Source organism: Hippocampus comes, unplaced genomic scaffold (assembly GCF_001891065.2).
Source record: "Hippocampus comes isolate QL1 unplaced genomic scaffold, H_comes_QL1_v1.1 scaffold261, whole genome shotgun sequence".
NCBI classification, from domain to species: domain Eukaryota; kingdom Metazoa; phylum Chordata; class Actinopteri; order Syngnathiformes; family Syngnathidae; genus Hippocampus; species Hippocampus comes.
In genome coordinates this window covers 5843483-5858286 of record NW_017805824.1, presented here as the reverse complement: position 1 = coordinate 5858286, position 14804 = coordinate 5843483, and the positions used below count along the sequence as shown (strand labels likewise).

Below are 14804 nucleotides of genomic sequence, written 5' to 3'. Positions count from 1 at the left end.
GGCTATCGCTGCAGCAGAGTTACACTCCTCCAAGCGGTGTATGCAGTAGATTGACACAACTTGTCTTCTTAAGACTTTGCCAACATGGAATAATTTCCTTTTTATATGCAATGTATTTGGCTTCACTTTCCTGATGGTTCTTTATCCAAGAAAAAGAAAAAAAGGTCATCCATTTTGCGTGCACCATTTAGCAAAGCCACAGTAGATGGAACATTTATCCTGTGAGGTCTTTAGACACACATTTTTCTCGATTTGTGTTCTAATTTTTACAGACGTTTCAAAATTTTTTGTGTTTTTAACTTTGCAGGGACAAGTTGGGGGTTGTCATATTTTGTTCTACAAAACAGGGTGAATGCTGTCCAGGCCACATGTGAGCTGGAGCGCATCTTTCCTGATTTTGAGCTGAGCAGTCATCCGTTAACACTCACATTCACACTGATGGGAAATGAAAAGTCTTCAGTTATCTTCCATGGATGTTTGTGGTATGTGGTAGGAAGCCGGCGATATCCAAACCTCGGGGGAACATGCAATCCCCACCAAGAAGAAACCTGGCTGAGATTCAAACCGGGGATCTCTGGCTGTGAGGGAGATGCACAAAGCATGTGTCACTGCTCGGGCTCTGACAATGACATTTTTGATCAAAAATACTGGAAATATTGGTTCATTAAATGATGAAATTATATCATAGAGTTGATGTTACATTTTATTTTTTCATCATGTTAGTTGACATGATCAGAACTGTTTGTGTTTCTTGTTTACCGACCGCACAGGCCATCGCTAAGGAAGTAAAACAGTGTCCTCCTCTCGCCTAAAGGGCATTGGCTGACATCAGCGTTTTGTTATCAAGCACCATCTAGAAGAACGACTTTCCGAAACTGTTGTGTCCATTCAGTCCATATTGCAGACGTGTCAAAGCGACATGCGATGTGTATATATTATGTAACTGTACGGTACCTCTACATTGGTCTCTTGTACTTGGCTGTTTATAGTTAAGTGTGTTCTGCCCTTGAGCATTAGAGCAGCGCTCAGCAGCGACAAAGATTGGTTTATGACTGAATGTGTTGAGCTCTTAGCTTCGGCATTTCAATTTCAATAAAATCTGACACACACACATATTCAGTGGTTGGCATGTCTACCTCACAGTTCTGAGGCTCAAGGCTGTGGCCTTCCTGTGTGGAGTTTGCATGTGCTCCCCGTGCTTGTGTGGGTTTTCTTTAGGTATTCCGGCTTCCTCTCACGTTCCAAACACATGCGTGCTCAGTTAATTCAAGACTCGAAATCGTGCATAGGCATGTCCTCAGCAGGCCAAAAATTGGACACAAGTTGGAAGACTGATACTTGCGAATAATGGGACTCAAGTAAAAGTCAAAAGTCGTCCTCCAAATAGTAACCTCAGTAAAAATAACTATTCAGTGAAAAAAAACGACTCAAGTTCTGAGGAGCCATTGATGTTGAGTATATATTCCTGAATTAGTTTTAAATGGTGTAAGAATGTCAACTTGAGAAATATGAATTAAAGGAATAGGAATATGGTACTATATTGCTCAGCAATATAACTTTAAAGCAAAAAAAAAAAAACTGAGAGTAATAATAATTTCTGGAGCTCTGTTGATGTTAGTGGATCTATTCTCTGGAGCTGTTTTTCTGTTCTTTTTAATGAAACACACAATTGAATAAATCCTGATGTGAAAAGGTGGTCCACCTCACTTTCTCCATCAATGGCATCGCATGGCTTGTCTGCCCTCAATTACATTATAATCATATTTTCTTTAATAGAGAGCAAAGTGTGACACTTAAGATTTAAGCACCTTCATTCGTATAAGGATAAAAACATAAAAATCACAACAATGTATTCATAGGACTCCTAATCCCAACAGATTTTACTTAACCATTCCCATAAAGCAGAGCTAGCATTAAAAGTGTACAACAACTACTAAATTAATACATCATGACAATGAAACTCAAGCCTCAAGATAATTTAATGCCATGTGGTTAAAAAAAAAATCTGTGAAACATCACTGTTGCCACCAAGATTATTGCACACAAAACGGAAAGAAAGAAAACTATTCTGTCAACATAATTTTAGAGTCCAAGTCCTTTAATTTTTAGTAAAATGATTTTTCTTTCATATTTCCTTAGTCCTACACGAATGCAAATAAGCAAGATGAGACATTAATGCAGATCAGACTTCAAGAAAAAAAAGTGGGTGGCATAGAAAATTGATGAATACATTTGAATGTAAATGCTGTTAGACAGGTTACTTTGAATCCTCACCTGTACAAGGGGTATCTAAATTTGCAAAAAAACAGGTACAGTTTGTAAACACATTGGATTTACCTAATTTTCTGTAGAAATTGGTCCGAAAATGTGATTTGTTCTACATCTACGTAAGTCACAATTGTAGACGGTGTGTGTAAAGTGATACTACACAAATGATTACATTTTTTTCACGACTTTAATAGACACATTAACATTCAGAGAACAAGGTGGAAAAAAAAAAGTGAATCCCAAGGCTGATGATCACCCAAAGATCTAATTGGCGTCAGGTGTCAGCCAACATAGACTCCAATTAATGTGACGAGATTGGAGGTGTTAGCAAAGCTGACGAAAAGCACATGCCAATTGTGAGTTTTGTGTTCTCAGAAATCCTGATGTGAAACCTTCCTCGCACCAAACAGCTCTAAAAGTACCTCCAATCAGTGCTTTAAGTAGGCAGCAGTACGGAGTCCCAGCACTTCTCAATTTCAGCCTCTAGATGGGACTTTTGATGTTGTACCTGGACTTCACATGAGCCCATTGTACCCTCTTTTGTTCTATTTCTCTCTTGCGCTTTGTGATACACGCCTGTCCGTCGCGAGACAGCCTCACGAGTCGAAATGTGTTGGCAGAGAAAGGAAATGAAGAAGAATGAACCGTGAAGAATGTAAACATATTAGGGTGAGTAGAATCTTTGAAAGGAGTTATTTATGCAGTCCTTGGTTGAAAACGGTTGAACCCATAAATGCTGGCATGGCTCCAAGAGGGCCAAAAAAAGCCCCCCCCCAAAGCCCCGGGCTGGTGATGAAGCAAGCGGGTGACGATGACACAGGATGACAAGTTAATCTTGCAAGTGAGGACCAGCCAGTAACAACGTGAGCCATTCTGATTTACTTTTTGCATTTGATATCTACATACATATATGAATTCCCCGCCTATTAATCCTGGCAACAGTCAAATCAAGGGAGTACAATTTGGCGGACAGTGAGCCAGTCTGCGTGGCGACCCTCCTGCTGCATCGGCTCTATTTTCTGTTCACAGTGCTTGTTGCTATACTGACTGAGTCTCTGCTTGCTTCTGATTGCCAGTCTTAATGGAATTTTCAACAAAACATGAACATTTCGGGTGCCTTTGAGCATGGTGGTGGGAAGACGTTTTCTCTGTCGCTGGCTGACATACCGGCTGATCTCCTCCGTGTTCAGGCGCTTTCTGAAGCGCCATCGCCGTGGCGGCAAACGCAGCAGTCAGCTGGTGAAGCTAAAATGACAGCAAGAACATGCTTGGTTCTCTGCTCGTTCCCAGACTTGTTTGGGGTCTTGAATGAACTGAGCGTGCAATTTTCTAGAATGTGGGAGAAACTCCCGCAAGCTCACTGAGAACATGCAAACTTCACACAGGGGTGTCTGAGTTTCAACCACCTGACTCAGCTGTGTGGCAGACATGTTACTCGCGATTGTATTCCTCTATGCTGCCGGTTCAAATCATATTTATTAAGAGGAGCAAAAGTACTACATTTATGGAAAAAAATGCATCTTTTAGGTGTGTCACACATTCAAAACGAATGACAAACCGAAGAAAGAACAATGACTGTCGTTAGAACTTGAAAATTCAGATCAACATTTGGGTAGCTTTGCAAAATACCCGACAATGTCCAAGTACAGCACACTGCTGAAATTTCCAAAAACAAGTACTGTATATCTGACAGTCTACACAGACATAAAAAAACATAAAAACACACACACACACACACAACCCAAGCTATTGAGGAAACAAAACTGCAACACAGCAAACAGACAGATAACGAGATAATGACAACACGACGATCGATTCACATTTGACACAGTCAAATCTTACTAATTTATGCAGAAATCCAAGTAATTCCCAAACACTCACGTTTTTGACCGTACAGTACATTGTTATCATGTCACTAGTACAGCTTACGTTAGCTGTTATGTGCTCTTTCTCCTGACCTGATACTCATTACTGCCATGTAAAAATAAGTAAATAAATAATCCGGCCTCTGACAGTTTGCAGCCATCCATCAAGAACCTGGTGTGATGAGCCACGATTACAATAAGGTCTTGAAAAACTGAGCATTTAAAAGCACGCTATAAAAACATTTTCCCCTTATGGAATTGTTTGTGGATGAGAGAAGTGTTACATCAAGTGCAACCAACATGAAGGAATTGCATTTGTGCCTTTGGCAACCGAGCCACCAGCACTGTTGAGGTCTACGCTTGAATCGTCAAAAACATTAAAGCCGACGTCTTTTGCTAACCACTTCAGTTGAAAACATGACGTGGTCAAGTGAAGATGAGAATTCATGAAGAATTAAGATGATGACTGTGAAATTGCGAGAACTGCGCTCCACTCACTCCAAGTAATTAAGCCACTGCGGATGGCTTAGTACAGAGTTTGTTGTTGAAAAAACAATGTTCTGATATGACCTCATGCATTACTGCTTTATTCATGTCATCCAAGAAGAAATTAGCAATGCGTGTGGTGAAAGCAGAATTAAAAATTCTCTCCTAAATGTGCCAACGAAAAATGTAATTAGAGGGCACTTAATAATGTAGTGCTTGACACAGCTGACTCTCATGCTTTGATTCTCGGTCATTCCCATTCACAAAATGACCTGCAATCATTTCTTGCTACCTACCACCTTTAATCAACAGGGTTAGTCGCCAATCTCTCTTGTTGCTTGATTCGGTGCCCTGTGATTGGCTGGCGACCAGTCCAGAGTGTATGCCACCTCTCACCCAAAGTCAGCTGGAATAGTCTCAAACTCACCTATGACCCAAATGAGGATAAGTGGTATAGAAAAGGGGCGGATGCATCACTGTATTTCAAGGCAGTAAGAAATCACTTCTGAGTCATTGTGATTGCAAGTGTCACTCTTCCGTTTACTCTTCTTAGAAAATGCGCAATTTGATCGCAACCCCAAGGTTTGATATTTTCAAGGTCAAGGTCATCTTTATTGTCAAATATGCTTTATGTATAACATGCAGCACAGATGAAGTTTCTTTCCTCTCAATCCTCAGTGCAAACATGGTGTGCATTAAACACAATTAAAATTAGTCTCCACATTTCAAGATGAGCATGTTCCCATCTTTCTAGCCACCTTTCATGTGTCACAGGTGTTATTAGAACCTTGATTATGGACAACTGTCACGTGGCAAACCATCTGTTTCACAGCTTGCTGATGATCCGTTCAACCTGGCAGTCTACTCTTCGAACGAGCCTCCTCTGAGCAGAGATCTTCTTAAAGGAGACATTTACAAGAACAACGAAATACCATGTGTTTTTTTTTCATCTTTTTTTGTTTGTTTTTGCTGCATTTATTTCCACTATCTTGAATGTGGTAGCGCTCCAGTGACTACAAAATTTTTTTTTTTTTTCATCTTTTTTGTTTGTTTTTGCTGCATTTATTTCCCTTTTTTGAATGTGGTAGCACTCCAGTGACTACAAAGCAGCATTCTGTTAGAAGCAACGAATGGCCACTCTTTAAGAGGGCTGAACCTATCAGTCGGTATATTTGCAATTGCATCAAATGACTCAAAATTATGAGTGAAACTAAGAATGACAGTTCCCATGAAAATTGTGTGTGGCTGCTGAAGAATGCCAATATCAGAAATGAATAGAAAATCTCCCAAAAACGCATGAGCGTAATTATAATTATCCCCCTCCTAGGCACTGTTCCAGCATGGGGATGACATCAGAGCCATCTGATAGAATGCTTAAATACCATTAGCGAGGCTTATTTTAAAAGCTCAACAGTCCAAACTGAGCAGCATATTTTGCTCATTGATTGAATTTGAATCTGCTGAGCGGTGGCACTCATTAAGTCCCATGACAACAGGTTCAACAAAATAAATTAATTTTTTTATACTCCATTTTATTGATTCATACACGATTGAAATCTTGAGTGACATTGCGTGAAGGTCTAAAATAAGTGATGATTGTAAAAGAACAGATGTGATTTCAGAGGAAGGTACCTTCCAATATCTTGCTATGTAAACATTTGCAAGTCATTTTGCCAATATCAACAAGTACACACTAACCTAGCTGTCCAGCTTCTTTCTGTTGGTCTCCACTCCTCTTATTGATGTATGTTGATTCTTGTTTATTGTAGTTTGCATTGCTAACCGTGGAGGAAATCAGAACATTCACAATCTTCCAGTGCATTCAAGCACTTGTGTGTAGCTTTATTCTGTTTTATTACCAATCTTAGGAGCACATTAAAAGCAAATGTAAGAACTTATTTGTTCTGTTTCGTATCCAGCTGTGATTTGCTATAGAATCAAATTTCCACGGTAGAGATTCCTAGAGGATTAAACGTCTACCAGTATGCGACAAGAGAAATATCACTGCCTTTGCCTCGCAGAGAAAGCTCATCGTGATATAATTGTAAAAGCTATAGCATGTCTCTTCAAAGTGTAGATCCATAAATTATGCAGTCTGCGCAATTTCTTTCTGCTTGAATATTTATACCAGTGTGTTCATCGGAAAATGAGAGAACAAAATACTGACAACATCATGATGATATGCTCCGTGAAAGCCATTAGGAAAAAAAAAAAGCATTTTATTCATATTCATGTACAGTATGAACTACAATCTCAGGTATCAATAGGTGGACATGATCTGCAGAGAAATTAGCTGAACTTATTACAAGCACAGTCTCTTGCTGCTCCCATTCCCTCAACCATCCCCCACCCTTATTTTTTCTTCAACATTTTTTAAACAATTGAAGCACATGTAAAATTATGAGCTTAATATTTTTTTGCAATACCTTTTTGAAAATATTATTTATTCTTTTTTTTTTTTTTTTTTTTTGTAGAAACATAACAATTTGACGGTTGTTCTCTCCAAAAATGAGAGAGAATGTATTCCTACATCCAGTAACCCTCTCCAGACGTACACAGTTGGCAGAATAACTCAGACGAATTGTATCACCTTGGCTCGGGTTTTGCACAAAAATCAAGCTCACACTGCTGGTATTTCATGTCCAACACTCAGACACAGCAGTCTTAGTTTTGTCCCAAAACAAGCCTCCACATCGGGACAGTTTGCTCACGTACGTAATAATACTACCAATGCAGCAAAAAAAAAAAAAAAAAATCCATTAAATCTGAAAAATTAGAAAAAATCTCAACCCTTCATTCTCAAATACATACGAATACAAAATCCCAACTGTTTTAATTATAGCCAGCGTCAACATTGAATCAAAAAGTCACCAACAGCAGTGAAAAGAAACTGAGCACCAAAACAGAAAACCGGAAAAGGGAAAGAATGGTTCACACATTTCAGGTTATTATTGATGCCCTCATCTTTCATAACGCCAGCAGAAAGGCGGACATTTGTAATCCATTTCTGCAGTGTGCACCCACACATTGGTCTCCTAATGTATATTTTGCTTCCATCAAATGTGTTACTGAGAACGAATGAAAAAAAATGCGTGTGACTAACTGATTAGACGCAGATGAGTTTTTGAGCGATGGGCCTTTATTATATTCCTCCTATAAGCTATATGGTTGCAGCCCTTACTGAATTTAAAAGCAAGAAAGGAAGGGCAGCCGTAAGTATAAAGCGGTCACATTTTCAAATCAGGCCTCACTTTATTTCATTTAAAAACATGAAGCTGCAGAGTGCTCTGCGATGATGATGTCATATGTTGCTCGAATTCTATTATTCCATCTTTAAATGCCCATTACATTATTTCATGGTTAGAAATAATCGCTGGTCCTGTGTTATCTTCCCTGGGAAATCAAAGTAAGCTTGTTGAACAGACGACCATTACAGACAAGTGAAAGGCATATCTATTATCTACCACATCTTAGTTTTTGCACAAGGTCACCGTTTCCATGGTGACAGTCTGATGGCTAGTTTTGCCTCCTTATACCTTATCTATTTTTGATTCCTCTTCCTTCATATCCTCTACATTTCTGTTTGAAGACCCCTCGTGACCGTTGTGGGTTTATCCCTGCTCGACAGACCCACTGTGCACCCTTTTACCTTTTCGAAAAACGGAATAAAATTAGCATCTCGACAATGTTCTGTTGGATTATACATGATGCAGCATCAAAGTGTATCCATTTTTTTTTTTTTTTGTCAGACAACAATGACACAGAGCAGCAGGGTTTGCTTCCACAGCAAAGTTCTTAAGCCCTGCTTTGCTCTGCAAACCGATGGCGAAAAAGTCTAATGCTGTTTGGTTATCAGTTTTCCACTGTTGGTCTGCAAATGAAGTGCTGATGCAGTTTAATGAGACGTAACCCATCTCCCCTTTTTTGTGCCAGGTCCCTTGCTGCTTCACTGAGTCTGTTAGCCCTGTCTGCATTGGTCCGACAGGGTCACACTACATTACAAAGCTGCCTCATTTGCCTCTTTATCTGGACCAACAGATGGACTATCAGCACATGAGCTTGTGTGACCCCAGGGTGATGGCGAGGTAACGCGACACTGCATGGACATACATCATAACTGGGTTAAAAGGGAGACTACTGACTGCTGCCTTATGCTGCCCTTCATTTTCTCAAGCAATATTCTGCCGTCGTGCGACACATGCCGACGGCTAACGCGAGACAAATGAGACATGGCAAGGGGTGGGGAATGTCCCTGAATTAAGCAGCGGCGACAGCCCGAGAAGGACAACCATGAGGACACGGAGTAAACGAGAAGGGGAGGGATTATGTGGGCAGATTGATAAACGGGAGAAAACGAACAGGAGGACCTCATTAAGAATTGGAGTTTAAGTAATAAGTCAATGGAGGTGCTACTCATTTTATTACAATGAGATGATCTATATGGCTGCTATTAGGCGCCACGGGGAAAACGCCTACACTAATTTGACTGCTTTCGTCTTCAGACACACAGGCTTCCCTGTGATATCATCACAAGCTTTTCCATCAAAAGAGTCTCCCGAATGGCGGTTAGAACAGCATAATGATGAAAATTAACTCGTCTCGTGGTGGGAATCGTATAGACGGCTGCCTCAATGTGGACAGCGTACGCTGAACAACGAGCAAATGAATGCTTGTAAACACTGAAACAGTGACCCACACAAAAACATAACAGCTGCGAGCAAATACCAAAATGAAATGACCTCGTATTCGTTTCAGTTTAAGACCTACATTCCATATTCACATTTGGCAAACCATTCTTTTCCTCGTGCCATATTACAGCGAGATGGAGCGAGAGCGATAAACGAGAAAGGAAAACAAGCTAAAAAGCTATCACAATTAGTTTTTGTCTTTAGTCACCAGACATCGTTTTTAAATAAATAATCTTTGTTTTTGTAAAGACACTTAATAAAGTATCAATGGTGGTCCCTTTGTCAAATGTTGATTTATCACTGTCATTGCTGTGTTAATGTCATATTGCAGTGTATTTTTTTTTTCTTTGTTTTCCTAAAACTGCTCATGTTCCATGTTTCACCGTATGTGAAATGCAGGATCAGATTTGGGTCTCTTGTACGTTGTCTTTTGAACAGGCTTGAATCAATAAATGTTCCTGTGTGGTAGAGCTGTGCATGGTACTGAGCATGGAGGGGTGATGATAAGTGCTCTTGTAGGTGTTGTAGTGGTTGTAGTGCTCCAGTGGGGGCAGCGATAGGTGTCTGTCAATAGCAGCAACACCTGCAAGCTCTTCTTCAACGGTAATGACTTCCATAGAGGAGGCTGGGCCATCGGGATCCTGTTGGTTATGCTGCTTCCTCATTTTGTAGAAAATAACGAGCAGCACAGCAGCCATAAGTGTGATGGCCACAAAGCAGCCAATGATGATCTTGGTTGTTTTCATCACCTCATCCAGGCCGTTGAGGGCTCCCTCTCCATCCAAATCGAGAACCGGAATGGTGTAAGTCCTCTCCGTGGTCCTCGTTGGAACCGGGGTGGTTTTTGTGGTCGAGGAGGACACCCAACCAAATGGGGGCAGCGGAGTGTGGCCATCGTCACCTGGGGTCTCAATGGTCTCCACTGTGACTGTCGTAAAATAGGTCACCCCGCTGTTTTCCACAGAAGTGACGTTGAGCACGGCGGAGGCGGAGATGTTGCCCGCCGTGTTGCTGACCATACAGGTGTACGTGCCGGTGTCTTGCATCGTGACGCTGGTAAAGTTAAGTGTGCCGTCATTGAGCACAGACAGTCGCACTTTATAAGCCCCGTGTGTCACCAGGGAGCCGTTGGGCGTGAGCCAGCTGATGGATGTCAAGGAGCTCGTACGACATTTGAGCTCTGCCCCCATGCCCTCTGTCACATTTAAATCGGAGGGTGGCTCTACGATGACGGGAACATCACATTGGAAGTAGCTATGATCCAATTCTCCAATGTAGCGACCTTTAAAGAGCGTAGGGGTGTGGCAACGGGCGCAGCAACTTGTATTGGCGGGTACGGACTCCTTTAGCCACCAACTGAGCCACAGGATATCGCAGTTGCAATTCCAAGGGTTGTGATGAAGGTGGACCCGTTCCATACGATGCAGGGGTGTGAAGAGGTCATGTGGAAGGAAGGTAAGGTTGTTGTGAGCGAGGTTGAGCTCCACTAACGACTGCAAGTCATCAAAGGAATTCCTCTCAATGGTTTGGATCTGGGCATGCATCATCCACAGCTTCTGGAGGTTGACCAATCCTGTAAATGAGCTAGGCTTGACGGTGGTCAGCTGATTTCCAGACATTTCCAGTTCTTCCAGCCTTACCAGTGGTAAGATGTTCGGGATCTCCTTCAGGTTGCACATTCCCAAATTCAAATAGCGCAAATTGCTCAAGTTCTTGAAGGCTCCATCTGAAATGTAGGAGAGACGTTTGAGCTCACCTAAGTCCAACCTTCGAAGGGAGGGGACTCGGTTGAAGGCATAGGATGGTATACTTTCAATGGGGTTGTTCCGAAGCCACAGTTCCTTTAGCTTGGACAAATACTCGAATGCTCCATTGGGGATTGTCGTGAGTCGATTATCAAAGAGCTCCAAGGTGTTCAGGCTTGTCAGTCCATTAAAGGCGCCTATTTCAATGCTGCGGATGTGATTCTTGCTCAGCTGCAGAATCTCCAGGTGGCGCAGATGTTTGAAACTGTCCACCTTGATAACCTGTATGAGGTTGTCCTGGAGGTTTAAGTAACGGGTGTTGGTCGAGATACCATCTGGCACGTCCCGTAGACTACGGCGGGTGCATATAACTTTGCTGAACTGGTTACTGCATGAGCAGACAGAAGGACAGGTCTGTGCACGAACTAGCCCGGCCACCACCAAGATCTGAAGGGCCAGGAGTAGCACAAAGAGGGGGTTGGACAGCGCCCCCTTTAGTCTACGACTTCTCATTGTCTGGCGCTGGAAGGAGGAGATCATTTTGTTCAGCATTCATAGTTCATCTGCTGGTTACGTTTTCTGCAACACAAAAAGAAACATAATTTGGTGAGAAGCTCGGATCGGCATTTGGGAAATCGTTGAAGTTGTTGTTGCACTCCAATGTGGCCTCGCACTCCTGTGAAGTACTGTGGGCAGACAAGGCTCAGAGACCCCCCATTTCCCTCATAAGATGAACGTACTTTGTAGTGTAAATATTTCTATGTTGGTAAATAAGCTGTGCACACATCACAAGACCACTTTTTTCTCTGTTGAAGTAGCACATTAACTTTTTTGGACTCACGAGCATGCTTGTGTTCTCATCTGTACATAACGGCAATGCATTTTCTCCATTGAGTGCTATCCAGATACATCGGGACAATTGTCAAAGAATGATAGAATGAAAACGAAAAATGCAAATTATGATAAACGTTCACCGGATACCACTGCTTTGGATAAGTGTCAAAGATCCAATAAAATTATTTTATAATGCAAGACCAACAACACTTAATTTCAGGTTTGCAATCACACTGCATTTTATGATAGGTGTTCTGTCTTAGACTTTTAATATAAACATTTATTTTAATCAAACTGGGGAAAACTAACACACACACTATGGTGTTTAATTGTTGCATAGAAATGAACTTCAATCCTTTTATTTATGTTAGAAACCAAAACATTTCTCATGCAGTGTGATGAGAACTGTTCCCTACCTGGCATTTGTCTGGCATTTGGCATGACAGGAGCCATGACCCATTTACATGTAATTAGAGTCCAATTCATCACAGCACCAACAACCAAATAGTGAATTTCGAGTGAAGAAACAGGAAACATTGTGACGTTGAAAACAGTAACTTTACTCTGCAAGAATGAATGAATTAATTCTTATTTGAACATGATTGTCACTATAAAAATAAGATGAATGAAAAGGCAAGAAAAATAGATTCATATACAAAACACTGTTTACAAAGGAGTAAGAAGAAGTCTGTGCTCATCGTGCCCAAACCCTATCCATCACTTACAAATGACAATATTTGTAAGACTTCATTTTGAACACAGAAAATAACCCATAATAATTAAATGAATAATATCAGCCTGGGTGGCCCGGTGGTCGACTGCTGAGCACGTATGCTTCACAGTGCAGAGATGCAGGGTTCAATTCCGGCTCCGGACTTCCTGTGTGGAGTTTGCATGTTCTCCCCGTGCCTGCGTGGGTTTTCTCCGGGTACTCTGGTTTGATTTAGCAGGGTGTACCCTGTCTACTGCCCAAAGACGGCTGGGATAGGCTCCAGCATGCCCTGCAACCGTTGTGAGGACGACCGGATTAGAAAATGGATGGATAGAATATCAGCCTGTACAATGTTGTTAAAGCAAAAAGAAAAACAAAAAAAAAACAAAAAACAAAAAGTGAGAGCTTATTATCCAGAGGCTTACTATCCATTCAGTGTATGAGTGTTTAGGAATTTGCTTGCTTGCTTGCAGAGCACCCAAAATAGACCAAGCCATTCAAATAACAAATACAACGTACAATGGCGCTGAGTACATACACAGCATGATTGATGTGATAGCACCCCTTATTATGTAGTGCCCTGCAAGCAACCTATGCGTGTATCAACACACAGCACAGTATACCAAACATCTCGTGTGCAACATGCTGAGCAGATACAGCAAAGTAGGTTAACATTTTTTTTAGAATTCACTCGTTTCCGATTTTAGTGTCTTTCCAGCCTGACATCCCAACTTGTCTGTTAATCATCTTCTTTTAGCATCAACTCATAGGCATATATATAAGATAAGAAAACCTTTACTTGTCTCACAATGGAGAAATTTGCAATTTACAGCAGCAACATTTTGAAAGAAAGTAGAAAAACGAAGTATTTGCATGCACAAAAATAAATTTAAAAATTAACTGAACATTTTACAGAATGAAATATAAAATATAAGCATATATGCAACTGCATATATATATATATATATATATATAAAATATATATTATAAAGCAAGCTAACTAACATTAGTAAATTTACTCTGATACCCATGCACAACTCTGAGAGGGGGTGTGTTCGGTGAGGTAGAGTTTGCTCCGCTCTCATTAATTTCACAACGCATCATATTCCCAGTTGAAGCGCGAAGTGCCTTGCGCTGTTTTTGGTGCAGTCCGAATAGCCGAATGACAAATTTTCAAAGTTTCAGAATGTTTTCAGTGAACCAGTGCATGCTCTGGGATTATGTCTGAACGCACCTCTAATACGCAAATAACTAAAAGACTCAACCTGCCTCTTTTGCCCTCACAAACGCACACAGTTGCAGCACAAACACGGAAGCAGAAATTGTATTGGAACAGAATGGCTGAGTGGCTGGATTAATCAATATCACAGGTGCATGGTACATGTGGCTTGTTTGCTCCCCAGCCAGGCTGCCATGCTACTGCAGCATTGGAGGCTGCAGAGGGACAGGGCTCTGGGAGAGAATGAGATGGAATGAGGTCTCCCGCTGGCAAGGGCTCATTTTATCTGCCTGGAATCACAAACACTCTGCACTACTACCTAAACACAGCTTTTCGACATAGCAAACACACAGCAAGAAACACTGGTCGATAAAATGTGTCTTGTTCAGTTGACCTGCAATGTTTTTGAAAAGTCCATCACGTGATGATTGCGTTTTATTCACATGCAGCTATTAAACCGTAGACTTGGATATATGCTTTTTTCATACTGTTCCCATCTATTTAGATTTTAACAGGAAAATGCCGTTATGCCTTTGCACATAAAGAAAATACAAGACAGCAAATAGAGTCAATCCAAAATTCTCTTAAAATTGAATCTATCCATCCATCCATCCATTCATTTTTTTTTGATCCGTATGTCCTCACAAGCTGTCTTCGGGTACATCTTGAACTGGTTGCCAGTCGATTGCAGGGCACACATAGACAAACAACCATTCTCTCTCTCTTTATATATATATATATTTTTTTTTATATATATATATATACATATATGCACGTGGCCTCACAGTGCAGAGGTACAGGGTTCGATTTCGTGCCTGTGTGGGTTTCCTCCCTCATTCCAAAAACATGGGTGGCAGGCAGATTGAACACTCATAATTGTCCCTAGGTGTGAGTGTGTGCGTGAGTTGTTCGTCTATGTACCCTGCAATTGGCTGGCAACTGGTTCAGGGTGTCCCCCGCCTACTGCCCAAAGACAGCTGGGATAGG

At 41.2% G+C, this 14804-nt stretch overlaps 1 protein-coding gene and 1 long non-coding RNA gene across 2 annotated transcripts in view; one reads left to right on the top strand and one right to left on the bottom strand.

Annotated features, from left to right (window-relative positions):
- The first annotated feature begins 2587 nt into the window (after positions 1–2587).
- On the top strand, positions 2588–9559 carry LOC109525786 (uncharacterized). Its single transcript, XR_002170205.1, has 2 exons — positions 2588–2937; positions 8553–9559. It is a non-coding gene; the product is annotated as an uncharacterized LOC109525786 (long non-coding RNA).
- LOC109525771 (leucine-rich repeat-containing protein 4C-like) overlaps positions 6818–14804 on the bottom strand; it is a 57395-nt gene continuing 49408 nt past the window's right edge. Inside the window, exon 2 of the mRNA XM_019886537.1 lies at positions 6818–11631. Coding sequence (XP_019742096.1) covers positions 9709–11604 — 1896 coding nt within the window. The 5' untranslated portion in view covers positions 11605–11631 and the 3' untranslated portion in view covers positions 6818–9708. The remainder of the gene's footprint in view (positions 11632–14804) is intronic.